Here is a 19,694-nt window from a genome sequence, read left to right on the forward strand (position 1 = left end):
GTAACTTTTGCTTATTGAATTAGTTATTTGGTGCTTTTGTTAAATGACCATTGAAAGAATTGGCATTTGGCAATCATGAATGATTAAAAATAAGTTTTGAAGTCGGCTTTCTCACAAATCGCCCAACATTTAATAAATTTCGCGGGTGAGATTTTCAAAGTAGCCCAAATGTCGCGAAATCGCAGAAGCACTTTCTTTGTCGCGGGACGGAAGTTGAAAATCGCCCAATTGGGCGCCCAAATCGCGGGTTTGGCAACCCTGGGTGCGCCCATCAGATGCTAGTGTGTATCCTGTACCACACTCACACCTATATCCAGTATTCATCTTGGGCAGACATAAGTGATTACAGCCACCATTATACTTACTTGTCTCACAGGTGCGCCCATCAGATGCTAGTGTGTATCCTGTACCACACTCACACCTATATCCAGTATTCATCTTGGGCAGACATAAGTGATTACAGCCACCATTATACTTACTTGTCTCACAGGTGCGCCCATCAGATGCTAGTGTGTATCCTGTACCACACTCACACCTATATCCAGTATTCATCTTGGGCAGACATAAGTGATTACAGCCACCATTATACTTACTTGTCTCACAGGTGCGCCCATCAGATGCTAGTGTGTATCCTGTACCACACTCACACCTATATCCAGTATTCATCTTGGGTAGACATAAGTGATTACAGCCACCATTATACTTACTTGTCTCACAGGTGCGCCCATCAGATGCTAGTGTGTATCCTGTCCCACACTCACACCTAAATCCAGTATTCATCTTGGGCAGACATAAGTGATTACAGCCACCATTATACTTACTTGTCTGACAGGTGCGCCCATCAGATGCTAGTGTGTATCCTGTACCACACTCACACCTATATCCAGTATTCATCTTGGGTAGACATAAGTGATTACAGCCACCATTATACTTACTTGTCTCACAGGTGTGCCCATCAGATGCTAGTGTGTATCCTGTACCACACTCACACCTATATCCAGTATTCATCTTGGGTAGACATAAGTGATTACAGCCACCATTATACTTACTTGTCTCACAGGTGCGCCCATCAGATGCTAGTGTGTATCCTGTACCACACTCACACCTATATCCAGTATTCATCTTGGGCAGACATAAGTGATTACACCCACCATTATACTTACTTGTCTCACAGGTGCGCCCATCAGATGCTAGTGTGTATCCTGTACCACACTCACACCTATATCCAGTATTCATCTTGGGTAGACATAAGTGATTACAGCCACCATTATACTTACTTGTCTGACAGGTGCGCCCATCAGATGCTAGTGTGTATCCTGTACCACACTCACACCTATATCCAGTATTCATCTTGGGTAGACATAAGTGATTACAGCCACCATTATACTTACTTGTCTGACTGGTGCGTCCATCAGATGCTAGTGTGTATCCTGTACCACACTCACACCTATATCCAGTATTCATCTTGGGCAGACATAAGTGATTACAGCCACCATTATACTTACTTGTCTCACAGGTGTGCCCATCAGATGCTAGTGTGTATCCTGTACCACACTCACACCTATATCCAGTATTCATCTTGGGCAGACATAAGTGATTACAGCCACCATTATACTTACTTGTCTCACAGGTGCGCCCATCAGATGCTAGTGTGTATCCTGTACCACACTCACACCTATATCCAGTATTCATCTTGGGCAGACATAAGTGATTACAGCCACCATTATACTTACTTGTCTGACAGGTGCGCCCATCAGATGCTAGTGTATATCCTGTACCACACTCACACCTATATCCAGTATTCATCTTGGGTAGACATAAGTGATTACAGCCACCATTATACTTACTTGTCTCACAGGTGCGCCCATCAGATGCTAGTGTATATCCTGTACCACACTCACACCTATATCCAGTATTCATCTTGGGCAGACATAAGTGATTACAGCCACCATTATACTTACTTGTCTCACAGGTGCGCCCATCAGATGCTAGTGTGTATCCTGTCCCACACTCACACCTATATCCAGTATTCATCTTGGGTAGACATAAGTGATTACAGCCACCATTATACTTACTTGTCTGACAGGTGCGCCCATCAGATGCTAGTGTATATCCTGTACCACACTCACACCTATATCCAGTATTCATCTTGGGTAGACATAAGTGATTACACCCACCATTATACTTACTTGTCTCACAGGTGCGCCCATCAGATGCTAGTGTGTATCCTGTCCCACACTCACACCTATATCCAGTATTCATCTTGGGTAGACATAAGTGATTACAGCCACCATTATACTTACTTGTCTCACAGGTGCGCCCATCAGATGCTAGTGTATATCCTGTACCACACTCACACCTATATCCAGTATTCATCTTGGGTAGACATAAGTGATTACACCCACCATTATACTTACTTGTCTCACAGGTGCGCCCATCAGATGCTAGTGTGTATCCTGTCCCACACTCACACCTATATCCAGTATTCATCTTGGGTAGACATAAGTGATTACAGCCACCATTATACTTACTTGTCTGACAGGTGCGCCCATCAGATGCTAGTGTATATCCTGTACCACACTCACACCTATATCCAGTATTCATCTTGGGTAGACATAAGTGATTACACCCACCATTATACTTACTTGTCTCACAGGTGCGCCCATCAGATGCTAGTGTGTATCCTGTCCCACACTCACACCTATATCCAGTATTCATCTTGGGTAGACATAAGTGATTACAGCCACCATTATACTTACTTGTCTCACAGGTGCGCCCATCAGATGCTAGTGTATATCCTGTACCACACTCACACCTATATCCAGTATTCATCTTGGGTAGACATAAGTGATTACACCCACCATTATACTTACTTGTCTCACAGGTGCGCCCATCAGATGCTAGTGTGTATCCTGTCCCACACTCACACCTATATCCAGTATTCATCTTGGGTAGACATAAGTGATTACAGCCACCATTATACTTACTTGTCTGACAGGTGCGCCCATCAGATGCTAGTGTATATCCTGTACCACACTCACACCTATATCCAGTATTCATCTTGGGTAGACATAAGTGATTACACCCACCATTATACTTACTTGTCTCACAGGTGCGCCCATCAGATGCTAGTGTATATCCTGTACCACACTCACACCTAAATCCAGTATTCATCTTGGGCAGACATAAGTGATTACAGCCACCATTATACTTACTTGTCTCACAGGTGCGCCCATCAGATGCTAGTGTGTATCCTGTCCCACACTCACACCTATATCCAGTATTCATCTTGGGTAGACATAAGTGATTACAGCCACCATTATACTTACTTGTCTCACAGGTGCGCCCATCAGATGCTAGTGTGTATCCTGTCCCACACTCACACCTATATCCAGTATTCATCTTGGGCAGACATAAGTGATTACAGCCACCATTATACTTACTTGTCTCACAGGTGCGCCCATCAGATGCTAGTGTGTATCCTGTCCCACACTCACACCTATATCCAGTATTCATCTTGGGTAGACATAAGTGATTACAGCCACCATTATACTTACTTGTCTCACAGGTGCGCCCATCAGATGCTAGTGTGTATCCTGTCCCACACTCACACCTATATCCAGTATTCATCTTGGGCAGACATAAGTGATTACAGCCACCATTATACTTACTTGTCTCACAGGTGCGCCCATCAGATGCTAGTGTGTATCCTGTACCACACTCACACCTAAATCCAGTATTCATCTTGGGCAGACATAAGTGATTACAGCCACCATTATACTTACTTGTCTCACAGGTGCGCCCATCAGATGCTAGTGTGTATCCTGTACCACACTCACACCTATATCCAGTATTCATCTTGGGTAGACATAAGTGATTACACCCACCATTATACTTACTTGTCTGACAGGTGCGCCCATCAGATGCTAGTGTATATCCTGTCCCACACTCACACCTATATCCAGTATTCATCTTGGGTAGACATAAGTGATTACAGCCACCATTATACTTACTTGTCTCACAGGTGCGCCCATCAGATGCTAGTGTGTATCCTGTACCACACTCACACCTATATCCAGTATTCATCTTGGGCAGACATAAGTGATTACACCCACCATTATACTTACTTGTCTCACAGGTGCGCCCATCAGATGCTAGTGTGTATCCTGTCCCACACTCACACCTATATCCAGTATTCATCTTGGGTAGACATAAGTGATTACAGCCACCATTATACTTACTTGTCTCACAGGTGCGCCCATCAGATGCTAGTGTGTATCCTGTCCCACACTCACACCTATATCCAGTATTCATCTTGGGTAGACATAAGTGATTACAGCCACCATTATACTTACTTGTCTCACAGGTGCGCCCATCAGATGCTAGTGTGTATCCTGTCCCACACTCACACCTATATCCAGTATTCATCTTGGGTAGACATAAGTGATTACAGCCACCATTATACTTACTTGTCTCACAGGTGCGCCCATCAGATGCTAGTGTGTATCCTGTACCACACTCACACCTATATCCAGTATTCATCTTGGGCAGACATAAGTGATTACACCCACCATTATACTTACTTGTCTCACAGGTGCGCCCATCAGATGCTAGTGTGTATCCTGTCCCACACTCACACCTATATCCAGTATTCATCTTGGGTAGACATAAGTGATTACAGCCACCATTATACTTACTTGTCTCACAGGTGCGCCCATCAGATGCTAGTGTGTATCCTGTCCCACACTCACACCTAAATCCAGTATTCATCTTGGGCAGACATAAGTGATTACAGCCACCATTATACTTACTTGTCTCACAGGTGCGCCCATCAGATGCTAGTGTGTATCCTGTACCACACTCACACCTATATCCAGTATTCATCTTGGGCAGACATAAGTGATTACAGCCACCATTATACTTACTTGTCTGACAGGTGCGCCCATCAGATGCTAGTGTGTATCCTGTACCACACTCACACCTATATCCAGTATTCATCTTGGGCAGACATAAGTGATTACAGCCACCATTATACTTACTTGTCTCACAGGTGCGCCCATCAGATGCTAGTGTGTATCCTGTCCCACACTCACACCTATATCCAGTATTCATCTTGGGCAGACATAAGTGATTACAGCCACCATTATCTGTACCACAAACACCTGATGTACAACAAAGGTAACAAGATATAGTTAAAGGGTAAATCCGTGATTTCTTACATTTTTGCATTAATAAAATTAGTAAGTCTAAAGATTCACCACAAAATTTCAGGAGGCTTAAGGGCTCTGGTAGCAACGCTTGCACAGTATTTTTTGTGGGACATGAGAGCACATCAGACATATCAATTTGTATTCTGGATACGATGAATGTTCTTTTAATATCAAATAATTTTGATTTTTTGAAATTGGTGATATAATACAAATTTTATGGCATATTATTAAAAATTGATATTTGGCTGAAGGCCGAAATGGAATAATAATTGGCATCTGTAAGCTTGAGTCTTACGAAGGTTTGCGCTTGGAGCACTTACCGCATATTTTTGGCACAACATGTTACACGCAGAACGCAATAATGACATACCGTATTCATTCCATTAACCGCCCAGGGCGCTTAACAAAGTCATTTTGGGTGGGCACTTATTTTTTTATATTGTTTACATAATTACATGTAAAAATGGCCCAGAATATGAACTTTGTGTGTAGAGGCCCTGTGTTTGATACACGAGTAGCTGCATGCATGGATTCTGCGTAGAAATGATAGAGGATCATGTGTAGTAAAGTCGCTGGGTGGGCGCTTATAGGGACATGGGCGGTTAATTGAACGAATACGGTACTTTGAATCAGTTTGCCAGGCACATCGTGAAAAAATGCAAAGGTACACTATTTTGTCTTTCATGAGGGACACACAAACATGGAGTAGTTGGTAGTCTCTACCTCATTGGTGTTATGCTTACTTGCTCCAATAGGTTGTCTTTCAGCAGCATATGCTTTGATACCATACACAGGGGTAACAACCCTAAGACTCTGGGTCACACGACCATTTTCTCTATTCATAGCATGGATCCCATTAAATGTGTTCCATTCAGTCCAGATCAAGTAATCCTAAAAAATGAGGGAAACCGTTTAGATTAGTTTTAACATAATTTGCAGTGAGGATGTTCTCCTACCATAACACTTTGCACAGTGATAAATTTCAATGACACTGGAATGGTGCTAGATATTATTATTTCTATCGTGTTTGCAATATACCAACAACAACATCATCTATCAATTATAAATATTTAAGGCCATATCATACTAAAATAGCAGATAAAATAATTGCTATTGTTCCAACACTGGTATCGTATGCACAATTGTTACCAGTGTTTAGTCATGGCTAACAAGCAACAAAATTACTTTTACGTCAACTGGCTGCAATTCCTTTTCCAATAAGTGACAGAGGTTACGCCACACACACACTCCGCTACACTCCATGCGATTGACTAGCATGATACCGGTCACAAAATATGAATACCTTTGGTGTACAGGTCCTGCTTATTTCCTCCATCAAAGTCAATACTTACCTTGTAAATATCCATATCAAAGTATTGAGCTCCTATTCTGGTGTACAGGTCCCGCTTATTTCCTCCATCAAAGTCAATACTTTCCACTGAGCCAGATTGCCGGTCTGAAAAGTACAGTCTGGAGGGACAAACATACATGAAAACAACCAATTCATAACAATAGCAGCAACAAATGTATGTTATTAGCTAGTGATTGACTTATAATCTTCACAATTGGTTCCACCCCAGAGTATTGTAATATATTTCACAAGGAAACACAAGAAAAATAGGTCAAGTTAAAATGGTTCAAGTTTAGGCACAGTCGGGCAACTGATTTATGGGCATCAGCTGCCCGATGGGGCAAGTCATTTTGACAAATTTGTAAGAGCTAAGGGTGTGTGTGAGTCCGGGAATTGAGTCCCGCCGAGAATCCTGTTACCGGGCAGGAAATTCCCTGGCGGGTACCGAAATTTAAAAAAAAAAAAAATGTCCCCCTTTTTTTTTTTTGTAAAGTTTTCTTTAAAAGTTTTTTTTCGGTTTTGTAGTGTCTCTGGACCTAGACCTAAATGCTAGGATCATTCATGGTTGACCTAAAAAAATTCAATGCATTTTGATATCATTAATAGAGTATTCATCAACTTAGGATTTGTGATAAATGGGGGACGTTTTACTTCATGGAACCCAAAACCAGGCGTCCTCTACCCATCAGATGAGTAAAGGCTTAACTTCAATCACAACATGAATACAAAATATCAATTTTCTTATTAAAAACACAAAACATCGTGCAAATATTTTTTTTTTAGGTCAACCATGAATGATCCTAGCATTTAGGTCTAGGTCTGGGGACACTACAAAACCGGGAAAAAATAACTTTAAAAAAAAACGCGCCGGGTACCCGGGCACATAATTACCTGAAAATCACACCCCTAGTAAGAGCCTGGTACAGGGTCTTCGTAACAATGTGACAGGAGTCTTACCATTAGGGATGCACTATTTGTTTTTTAGGGGAGCATGGGAGTTTGCGTCGGGTGAATTGTTTTTCGCCGCCAAAGGTGGAAATTTTTTTCCCAATTATAATAATGTATATCTTTATACAGAGTTGGGTGGGGAAATGTTTTTTACTCATCAGTAGGGCAAATCATTCACATGTGCGTGTGAGTTATTTTTTTTCTTCCAAAAAACTCATATGCCCCCCCTGGAAATCAAAGGATGCACTCCTTACATGTCCTATATTCCTCTAAAGTTTGTTCGGCTTATATAAGGCAGAAAAAATAAAGACTCATAACCAGGGTTCACAGTTTGCTCTTAAAAAATAAAGACTCATAACCGGGTCCACTTTTTTATGCTGGACCCATTAAGATCCCATTTAGCTGAAATTTGCGGGTCCCAAGCTGATTTTTGTGGGTCCAAATTGCACTTATGCATTAGATGTACGGAAGGCGGAACATCCGAAAATACCATCTTCACTCAGTACTGGCGCGCATGAAGTATGTCGAATTCGGCACCCAAAACCTATCCAAGTCGATGCACAGATGTTTGATTAGTGATACAAGGGGAACTGTAGAAGAGGTGGACTTTTCTTTGGAACGTGCAAATATTATGTTACAATAATGTCGACAATGCTTATTTACCATGTTTACAATTTCTTGGATGGGATTTTTTCCGGGTCCAAGCACAGCCTGCTGGACCCATTCAGGTTATGTAATCTTACTTTTTCCGGGTCCAGTGAGTACAAAAAGCGCCCTATGATATGATGATGGTGAAATAAACTTGAACTTAAACTTGAAACGCGAAAAACTGTGAACCCTGCTCATAACACTGTGTATTGATATAGAATGGACTGGTGTGCAGGCTTTTAGGTGCAGTGCTTATGCTAAATGTGCGTTGCGCAATGCATGACTGGCGCACGCTTAAGTGAATTTACGCGAGCATGAGTTGGGACTTTATTGATGCGAGCAGTAACAAAAGCCAAATAATTTCCGCCTTATATAAACCAAACAAACTCTAATGAGATCATGCTCTACTGAAGTAGCATGTTCCCACTATTTGTATTTTGCCAACATATAAAGTCAGAATACTTACCTGTTTGCTTCAAAGTCAATAGTAAGACCATTAGGTGATGTCAGACCAGACACAATGATTTCTCTATTCCTTCCATCCAGACCTGATTTCTCTATATGTCCTGGAGGACCAAACTCAGTCCAAAACATCAATCTAAGAAATGAAACAGCAAGTATGCATCATAATCATGATAAGGCCCAAAATTGTTTTGTTTTGTTTGCTTGCCCTCCATTGACAGACCAAAAATTGGACAGAATTAGGATCCATCCTCAATTTTTTTTTTTTTAGTTTATAATTTTAATGGCTTTTATTACTTTTTCTGTGTATTAATTTCATTTTATAGCTCAATTTGGCCAACACCATTTTCTTACAGAAGAAAATCATTACTGTAAACCCATTATAACATTTATAACTACTGATTCCTGCATTGGGTTTCATGCCTGTAAGTATGTAGTAATTCTAATTGAATCCATTTCTATGGTACATCTTGTGTATTGAAGGTCTGAAGTGAAGTATTGTTTTATCTTTCCACATGACCAATGTTCATTGCCTAAGGCCTATACAGTAGTGAGTGATTAAAAAAAAAAAAAATTCCGACCGACCGACCGACCCCAAAAATCCCAGGAGGGCAAGCAAAGATTTTGCTGCCTAATTGGAGCATTAAGAATACAGATCTTCAATTAATGTTTCACTGTCATTGATAAATCTGTCTATTATTCTCAATACACAACTATTGTATGTTCAACAACTCTTCCTATACCTCTTTGTAGAGGAGCCGACTGCTGTTAAACAGTGATGAATCCACACTTTTGCGGTAGCATATGTGAATGCACGTCAACGGAAACGCGTCACTACATATCTGAAGAAGTGGTGCCACATCACTAAATCAAGAAGTGTTATCTTGTTTGAGATTTTGCCAAAGTAATCACCACATTCCACTGACCAGGTGACAATTTCCAAAATCAAGAACATGGAATTTGCAAATTGCAGTAATGTGACTTTTACCGCCTGGGACTGGTTGCACTAGGCACCAATACAGAATATTGTCATAACTCCTCAAACCATCACCCTTGCGCTTACGTAATATTAATAACTGGAGTGCCCAGATAGAGGGCGTCTATCTACTTACCTCATGCTAGCATGGATGACAATACTACGTGGTTTAATGATGTTATCTTTGACAATTATCTTGCGATGTTGACCATCGTACCGACTAACTGCAATGTGGTGATACATGGCGTCTGTCCAATAGATGTTCTCAGTCAACCAATCAACAGCTAGTCCTGTAAATACAACAATTTACATAACATATTTTGTCTACTAAGTGTCTGTTTGGTAAGTAATTATATAATATTGGATGGCATTGAGGGTTGTATGAGAATATCATTCATGGCAAGTGCAGTATATTCTCATACAACCCGAAATAAAGCCATCCAATATTATTATTATTATATAATATAAAGCTGACTGAAACCCCATAAATGAAAACATTCATGCATCTGAAACACAAGGCTGTTTATAGACACAGGCCTAGGCATACACATAGGCTAGGCCTAGTCAAGGCTAGGCTGGCCTTGTTATTGTGTTGATTTAATGCACACGCACACACCACGCAGACAATTGAGTAAGCTTACCGTGAAAATGTTGTAGGCCTAACTACTGCAATACCGCTGTGAAACGAGTAACCATGTTCTCTGTGCACCGTCAATATTAAGATACTGACCTGATTAACTCAGATTATACCCGATGAAATCGCCGTATTTTAGCTGCAGTTTTGTGCTGCTGTGTGCTTCGCGAGGACAACATGACTTGCTGCACATCAGAGGAGTCGTGCAGTACCAAAATTAGTCTCAATCACTGTTTGTGAATGCTCTACGTGAATACTGCGTTTATGTGATGCGTGCCTTCTGGGTATTGTGATGAGCGTGTGGGTATCAAGATATATTGAACAGTTTTGTAAAAATACTGAACAGTTTGATTTAAACGTCATTCAGTACTAAAAATGAGTGGTATAGACCACTTGACATCACTGTTTATTAACAAAGGCGAGGGACTCATCTGTCGATATGGTCGAACGAGCCGCTACACTGTTCAATGGCTTTCCTGTACTATGTGAAATGTGGCGGGCGATTTAAAATGCACGTGCCCTTAGCAGACTACGATGCGCACGCACACTGCAGGGCAAAGAACAATGGAAATTGCCATAATGCGCGCGCATACTGCCGGGCAATGACGTCACATGGCAAGTGGTCTATAGATGGAAGCTTCATATTATATAATAATAGGGTATATTGCTGATAGCGATTGATAGGCAAGTAGGCAATTTTTGCCTATCAATCGCTATCACCAATATACCCTATGTTCACTGTGTTTTCTAACTAAAATTTGTTTGAGAGATAATTTCACTGAGTACAAAAGACGGCTGTGCAATTCAGGATTTGTAACATTTGGCTTTATTACACAGTTATTGAAGTAATAAGTACACCTTGAAATGACTTCCAGGGCTGGCCCTATGTGTTACCCACCTTGTCCGCTGACGGCAACCTGCATGTACAGTTTTGTAAGTGAGCATGCTGAAGAAGAGAGATTGGGATGCACTGTTGGACAGGGTAGGTTGTTGGTTGTCAGTTACGGCTTTGGTAGGCATGTTTTTGGCCAAATCTTTGGTAGTCACATTTTGACCAACGCCCTTCAGGGAGGTCAGTGGTGCCCTATCTATATGTTGCCTACCCGTTTATGGCAAGGCACCAAGGCTGTATGGTTTTACAGGGTTGAGAGTAGTAAAACCTGTTATTCTCACCTTCTACGCTGCCAACTCCACCTCTTATTGTATCCACTGATTCGCCTTGAAGTAATCGCACTCTCTCAATGGTCTTCTTCTCAAAATCAGAATAAAATAGCAGACGTGATGGGATATCCACCTCTATGGCAACCGCAAAAGATCGGTTACTTAGAAAACATTTCACAGTCTGGTCTGTAGCAACGGACATGTCAGGGAAATTGCCAGGGAAGTTACAGAGACTGGTTTTGGAAACCATGAGAATTTGTGGCATTGGGAGTCCATCAATTTCTGCAATAGCAATTATAAGACAGTGTAATACATCAGTGAAATGACTCAAAATTAAAAGGAAATTCATATTTGACATATTTGATGTTTCCTTCTACCATAAATAAAATAAAAAACTGTCCAGGTACAACTTTTCTCTTCCCTGAAAAGGTTAAGTGACAAAGTTGAGTGACGGCAAATTGGTCCATTTTACGTGACACTTCAAGAGTTGTAAGAGAAGGGGTCAAGATAGGATTTTCAGAAATCTTATTGTCGAAAAATACCCCTGGTTCTTGTGTCTTTTTCAAATCAACATGATGGACTTGCAGAGCAAAACTTTAAAATATGAAAATTTGAAAACATGATTGCAACATAATAAGGTCAAAAGTATTTCCACAGGAACCAGGGGCTCTGCAGGTTCAGCAGGGCTCAACTGTCCCTGACTCCTGGTTATTTTGAACACTGTGTTTTATAGGATGATATATAGACAATTTTAATACTGAATCCAAATTATTCAAAATATTCACTATTCAAGAGTTGATTTCCTATCACAGCCACCTGCAGAGGTACACCATTGCCTATGGTACTGTGCAGTACCAATGAAGTACTAGTGTAGTACCAGTGCAGTACCACTGCTGGTGGGTAGCAGCATTTGTACTATGTGTACCAGTCAGGTACCTTGGTGATGGGGTACCTGTGCAGGCGGCCCAAATAGGAATCTTGTAGTGTAGCTTACCTTGTTCACATGTTCTTTTATCATCCTTTAACACATAGGTATCATTACACAGACACTTGAAGCCTGGTTCATCAGGGCCATCACTCACACAAAAATGCTCACAAGGATTGGAATCACATGGCGCTGAAAAGTGAAAATCAATCAATTTCCTTCAATCAATTTCTGCTTACCATTTATCAACTGTAAAATGGCCAAAGCACATGGGCCTATTTCAGTCTTTCAGAATGATTTTGCTTGATCGCATCACACATAAGCAGGGCTTCAAATGTCAATTTTACCATACCTAAATGAATAATACTGAAAATCATATTTGGGGCATAAATTGAAGTGCGCCTAACCCTTGTAGTTACCCCATCAAGAGGCATAGCATCATATGGGCATGCACCCCCAATCGATTTGAAAATCCCATAAGAAAATTGCTGAAAAATGGTTTGTGCCCCCCCCCCATCTGACCCAGGCCCCAATCATGGATGGTGCCCCCAAATAGGACGACTCCAGCTATGGCATTGACCCCATCCCCCTACCCCTACAGTTTACCAGGGTTCGATTTACTTTGAAAAATGCGCATAGCAATTTTTTAGCAAAAACCTTATTTAGGTGATGTTCTTATAATATTAGCATATGTTTACATTGTAAAAAATGCTATACAAGCTGAAATTTATAGCAGGTTGTCCAAAATGGGGAGCATTTTGCTCCACGACACAAGTTAAATCGAACCCTGCAGTTTACCCCTCTGCTCCTTTCTTTAATGGTTTTATTTACTTACATTGAGAGCCAGGAAGGTTGTCAGGGGCATATACAGTGATGCCAAACGGCCTTGCTCCAACATTTAATGCAAAATACTGGTCCTTATTTGATTTCCGTAAACATCTCATTTGCTCACGCCAATCTGTTACAAAAATATACTCCTGACAGAAAGAGAGCATCAGAAAAAACCCCAGATATAAACAAACAACAACAACAAAATCAACAAAAATATGAACAAAATATTATCTTTGCAACTATGACCCTAGGGATGGCTACAAAACCCAACTGCTGGTTGATCACCGCCACCCTGGCATAACTGGCGGTTTAATCACATTCTGGTGTTCTGAACAATAGATACAAGACTTGGAATTGTTTACAAGTTTTGTGATTATGAGTTGCTGAATGCGGCGGTATAACAGGGCGCCTTAAGATTAATTTCACACCTTCAAATATACAAACCATTTCAAAAGTAAGGTCTTTATACTAGGAAATTTTCTTTCTCAAAGGCATGAAAAATGTGAAATTGAGGTATAAACAAACATAGAGATTCAAAAATAATTGAAAGTTTGAGTACGTACCCCAAATATTGCCAGGTCAAATAAATGTCCAAGTCCCTGGTCAATGGTAAACAGAGTTGTTCTGTTACTTCCATCCAAGTCACAAACTTCTACACGGCTCCCACTTGGGTCAGCATCAACCCAATACAATCTACAATATGGAAATACAGGTATGACAGGTATGACAGTTAAGAGTTGCCAAGAAAATTCTGAAACATTGTAACAAACATTCAGATGACAATTCATCTTTTTGAAAAATCTACCACATTTAGGAGTAACAAAATCAATAAAATGGGAACATTTTTGGAAAGTAAGTCTTACATCATAGGTATTAAGTTGAGTTGTACGCTTATACCCGCTTAAAGGAGTATAAGCGTACACGTATTAGGGAGCACAGAGCACGTATTAGGGAGCACGGTGGCCGAGCAGAACGGGATACGACTCATAATCGGAAGGTTGCGGGTTTGAGCCCCGGCGACGCCATCGTGTTGTGTCCTTGAGTAAGGCACTTTATCTTGATTATTCCTCTCCACCCAGGTGTGAAATGGGGAGCTGTTATGAATACTGTCCATTGAGCGGCGCCCAAAGGTATGAGCATGCCTTGGGCATTGTATGGCAGCTGACATATTCTAACAACGGCGGAATAAATGTAAAGCGCTTTGGTACATGTTCACATGTGAAAGGCGCTGTATAAATACCAACATTTATTTTTTTAAATTTTTTAGAGAGTTCCTATTTCACCCAGGATTTTGCACACCCAATGCAAAGCCCCAAACCATGAACTCACTTGAAGTTTTACAATCCAACCAAGACCTAACCCTATCCTGGCAATGCAATATGATGGTAGGTGAAAGGAACCCTGGTGGACGGTCCACAGTTGGTGGGTGTCCATGGTTGTTATTGTATTATTGGGTTACGTCCTCATTTACAGGTTTTTACGAACTCACACACACCCACAAACTTACTTATCAGTAGCATAGTCTATAGCCAACCCATTAGGATAGAATAGATCAGTGTCAGCAATCAGCGTACGGTTCTCTCCAGCAAGGTTAGAGCGTTCCACTCTCTGGTGATCTCCCCAGTCAGACCAGTATAAATATCTTTGTCAGAGAAAACAATGTAATATCAATTTCAAAGTAGTTTCTCTTTATCAGTCATCAATGGTACTTTGTTACCCCTAACCCCACCTACCCAAAACAAAACAAACAAAAAACTACATCTGACATGTGCATATGATGGTGAAGTAGAGTTACCATAATTGAAGATCCTACTTCGCAAAAATAGCATACACAAATATACACCTCTATCAAAAGGTAATGATATAAAGCAAGGTGAAATCTACTCTAATCCCTCACAATTGCATAAGTTTATTCGCATGAAGTAATTGAGGGAGCTCGAAATACCCTGTACAAGGAGCTGCTTCTTGTCTAAGTTTATCCATATAAAAACTGGTTGTAATGTGGGCCGCCTCTTGAGAATCCGTGCTAAATTGTTTTTGGTTTGTCTTGGGCCATGGTGATCAACAATTTTCTGCTGAGGCATCTAGTTTGGTGTAGCACACTTTTAAATCACTTTGTTTTTATTTATATTGTTGTTTTTGATGTGTGCTTTACTTGCCTTTGTTGTGGAAAGATTGATATTCCTCTTGGTTTACTTACCCCTGCTGTGGATAGACTGTAATTCCTCTTGGTTTATCCACTTGTTCATCTATTAACATTTTAAACCTTGATCCATTATAATTGGTTAACATTATCCAATCATAAGCCCCGTCGGTCCAGTAAATGTTGTTAGCCAGCCAATCAACTGCGATGCCTGCAATGAATATGTATGATGTACTAATGTAAATGAATATGAAAAGCAGATTTTAATGACAGAATCGTACTGCGGAGGGACTTAGCCTGTGGGGATTGACAATATGTGCATTAGTGATCTGAAACTAGTGAGAGGAAGGAAGCATGAACATATTGATAAGTTGTATCCTCGAATGAGCAAGGTCACAAGGTTCAAGTACAGCACGTGGACCAGTCAGTCAAATTTAAGCAAGCTAAGTGGCCATGGGACATTTCAAAAGGATCAATTAATATTCCAAGTTCTAACATTACAATATAATTATAAACGAAAAAGGTGACAAGTTATAATTCGCCAGCGAAGTGTTACGTATAATCCGATTATCACTATGTCAACTGGATCACGCTTTTGAGTCCTGAACTATGATCAAAATGATCGCAACACAAAGTCTATGGTATGTACTACCAATTCCAAAAGGTGCATGGTCCAGCTGCTAGGGAGTTATGTAACCACTTTACTGGCAAATAGCCATGGGATTCCATTCCCAGGCTTCAGAGTTTTGACATCTGTTCCTTAACCCTAGAGTTTTATGATTAGGCAAACTGCAATAATTCAATACAGCCTAAACCTTTCCCCCTTTAAGAATGAAACTTAAATTCTGTAATAAATGTTATAATATGGGCAGCTAGCCTTGACTACATTATACCACATATAAATATATATCCATAAATATGCATGTGACCCATCTCACTGTCGTACCAAGACCACCAAGTGGGACCAACTCCAAAAACATACCAACAACATAACAACAAGATACAAACTTTTTAGACAACAAACTTATTACACCTTTGAGGATTCTAAATTTTTGATATGTTACGAATAACAATATTTGAAAGTATTTACCGATATTTATCGGCAGAACTGTTTACAGTAATATCACAAAGTCGAACAAGATAGACAATTTTGCAGCACAATCTGGTGTTGCTTTACCGCCTTTGCATTCAAATGTACAGGAAGACCACCCAAAGGTCACTCTTCCAAACATTCTGTCTACAAGGTGTTATGGCAGCATGGAGGTGGTCATGTGTGTATTTATAAATATAGTTAAAGTAAGCTGATGGGAGTTTCAATCTAATCCACCCAGATTAAAGGCGGAAATTGCAAAATTGAGATACAGACAAAACCAACAACACAGAACTAAAACAATATACATAAGAAATTTGGCTTTACGAAACCATCTAATTTTTCACAAATTGATACAACATACACACAGATGATAACACAACCTATAGCAATAGTTGGATCACATTGTGTCACATGTACTACACTTTTACTAGCATGAAAGTTCATCTGTGTTGGTAAACTTCATAATTGGAGTGTACGATCAGGTTTTGGGGTCAAGTGTCCAAAAGGTCACTTATCCAAAACTTGGGTTGCCAGTCTACAGATGAAGGTCAAAGTTGTGACCGAAAATTTGAGGTACGTCTTAATTTTGTGTTGAGATCATAAGTTTAAATTACCAATTACTACACTTTTGTTTGAGATGAATAGTGTTAGGTGCGTTACTTACCATCAACAGTTTGTGATGTCCCTGTAAACACAGGTGCTGCTGTTGCACCATCTCCAAGACCACCTCTCATGATTCTCTTACGAGCAGCATCTGTCCAGAAGATACTACTGTCATCATAGTCACTGGTAATGGCTATCCAATGGGCTGGTGTTGCCTCATAATAACCCCTGATGTATAGAAACAGATATCCACTCTGTTAGTTAATATACAAGGCATTTTCTGTAAACTAGCAAGTGGTCAAAGCGCGTTAAACAGATTAATAGAGTATAGTGCAATTTAAAGTACACTTTCTCAATATATGCCTTTTGTTTGAAGCAAATCAGATATGTACAGTTTTCATAATAATTATATTAATTTATATTTTCTTTGTATCTTCTTGTTTTTATTGATAATCAATGCAGTTAATGAGCTAATACGACTGAAAAAGCTCAAGAATTTTCATTTAAAACATGCATATAGCACTTTCAAAATACCTCAAATACCACCTTAAGAGCTTTGTGTCTTTGTGACAATGTATTTGTAACATTTGAGAGCATGTAACAACCTAAGCAAGATCCGAAAGTCTGCTCTATCAAACAAATTAAAACTGCAGGTGTCCAGTCTGTGTTAACATATGGACGTGAAGCCTGGATCATAGCTACACTTGAATGCTCAGAAGAGTGTACGACATACAAACAGTTGTAAGAATCAGTAAGATTTCTATCTAGACAATTAAAGCATGTTCTTCATGAATTAAATCAAAGGCGGCCAACAATGCGTAAAATTTAAGAGTCACAAAGAGGTTAAGCTTACGTTGTAGCAATTGTAGGTGCATCAATGTATGATGCTGGATCAACTGGCAAGCTGTTGATGCGAGCTCGTTTTGTGTTTGTGTTAAGTTCTGTCCACACCAGCTTGCCCTGCCTTGGCTGTGTTGTATTTGCATTTTGACCTGCAACAAATTATGGAGAAAGCAAAACATAAATTGTTGTGTTACCATCCCAAGGGTAGAATGAGAGTTTTGGTTTGGGATAAATGTTATTCTGTTAATGGCGTACTACACCCATATATTGGTTTGATTGGTCTAAAAAAATATTTTTTCATTTATAGCGAGGCGATATATGCACGGATCATGTGAAATAAAAAAAAATTAAAAAAATAAATAAAAAAGGTGCTTTTAAACCATTGTATAGTAAGTCATTTTAGCCCTGTATATTTTTTGTTTATACTGTATCCTAGTAACTCAGATGCGTGTTTCATAACAAACCATAATTTATTCTTGTCAACATGTTCAAGTAGGGTACATGAATAGAATACATTAAATCCTTTGTTATACTCTCTATAGAAAATCTAGTAGTGCTTGCAAAATATATAACACTGAATAAATTAAATAAACACTTACACAATGGATAGTCATTAGTCAATTTAATACTATAATGTGTTGTTAGGAGAAGAAAAGGCTATTAGGTCACCGTATGTCAGGTTATAGGTCAATTGGTTCAGGTCAAATTTAAGCATCAATTTTGAATACACATGTGAGAGTCTGTATCATAATGAGGAATAATTTTGATATTCTGTCTTTACCTGGATATATATCGAGAAGTGCAAGGTGGATATACTAATATACCTTGGGATGTAAATGGTGAGTACAATTTAGAATGCCTACAATCAAATTAAGTAATTTTTGGCCAAACTGGAACATGCGCGTTGCGTCCATGTAGTGTACTAAGCGTGTACGCAGTGTAAGGCGCGTGTATACTTTCTTCTGTACCGCGCTATATTCGCGAGTGTTTATCGCGGAGCCACTAGCGTTCACAGTGTTCCAGTTTGGCCAAGAATTACTTAATTTGATTATAAACTGGCCTCAAAAAGAAACTTATAATTTTTCACAAGGTCATATCTTGAAATCCTGTCCATCAAATTGAACCAAAATTACACACAGGTTTACTTCAATACTCTACTCTTAACACATGTCAGTAACCTAGCAGTTATCCAAATGACACAACAGCAAAATGCACTGACATGGAACAGCTTCCTGGACCACATTCACAGCCCAGCCCTGTTTCATGAAAAAAGTGTATGAAAAGCAAAAAGCAGCACCGTTTTATCATCTGTGCAAGGATCTTGTGTGCATTCTCACAGATTTTTTGTGCTGTGTGTCAAATGTTGGGCTGTGAAAGTGGAGGAAGTCCAGGAAGCTGTCCCATGACAGTGCATTTTGCTGTTGTGTCAGTTGGACAACTGCTTGGTTACTGACATGTGTTTTGAGTAGAGTATTAAAGTAATCCTGTGTGTAATTTTGGTTCATTTTGATTGACAATATTTTAAGATATGACCTTGTGATTCACAAGTTGTAAAAAAATTGAAGTTTCTTTTTGAGCTCAGTTTAGTTGAGATGGATTTCACAAATAAATATAAAATAGTTACCAAAATCACACAAGTTAAGCTTATGGAAAACTACCCAATATGGTGGTATAGGTGATTAGGTGACAAGAAATACAATTTTTTTCAACATTGCTGTAGTATGGTTGTGGTAACCTGTTACCTGTGGCTTAATTAAGTTTCAGTGAAATAATGTCGCAAGTTAAAAATACAAAATATAGCTCACCATTGAAAATAGAAGCAATTTAACCAGTTCCTTTTTTGATAGTTGTGGAGCACCAAGTTCA

At 39.7% G+C, this 19,694-nt stretch overlaps 1 protein-coding gene across 1 annotated transcript in view; it reads right to left on the reverse strand.

The window, feature by feature from the left end:
* LOC140154765 (uncharacterized) overlaps positions 1-19,694 on the reverse strand; it is a 77,502-nt gene that overhangs the window by 45,133 nt on the left and 12,675 nt on the right. The window contains exons 2-14 of the mRNA XM_072177332.1: positions 17,839-17,977; positions 17,047-17,213; positions 15,347-15,500; positions 14,654-14,788; positions 13,710-13,839; positions 13,151-13,292; positions 12,385-12,507; positions 11,403-11,672; positions 9,732-9,885; positions 8,624-8,755; positions 6,563-6,680; positions 5,954-6,101; positions 308-5,162 (exon numbers count right to left, since the gene is read on the reverse strand). Of these exons, the coding sequence (XP_072033433.1) occupies positions 308-5,162; positions 5,954-6,101; positions 6,563-6,680; positions 8,624-8,755; positions 9,732-9,885; positions 11,403-11,672; positions 12,385-12,507; positions 13,151-13,292; positions 13,710-13,839; positions 14,654-14,788; positions 15,347-15,500; positions 17,047-17,213; positions 17,839-17,977 (6,667 nt within the window). The remainder of the gene's footprint in view (positions 1-307; positions 5,163-5,953; positions 6,102-6,562; positions 6,681-8,623; positions 8,756-9,731; positions 9,886-11,402; positions 11,673-12,384; positions 12,508-13,150; positions 13,293-13,709; positions 13,840-14,653; positions 14,789-15,346; positions 15,501-17,046; positions 17,214-17,838; positions 17,978-19,694) is intronic.

The sequence above is a fragment of the Amphiura filiformis genome, chromosome 6 (genome assembly GCF_039555335.1).
Source record: "Amphiura filiformis chromosome 6, Afil_fr2py, whole genome shotgun sequence".
In the NCBI taxonomy this organism is placed as follows: Eukaryota; Metazoa; Echinodermata; class Ophiuroidea; order Amphilepidida; family Amphiuridae; genus Amphiura; species Amphiura filiformis.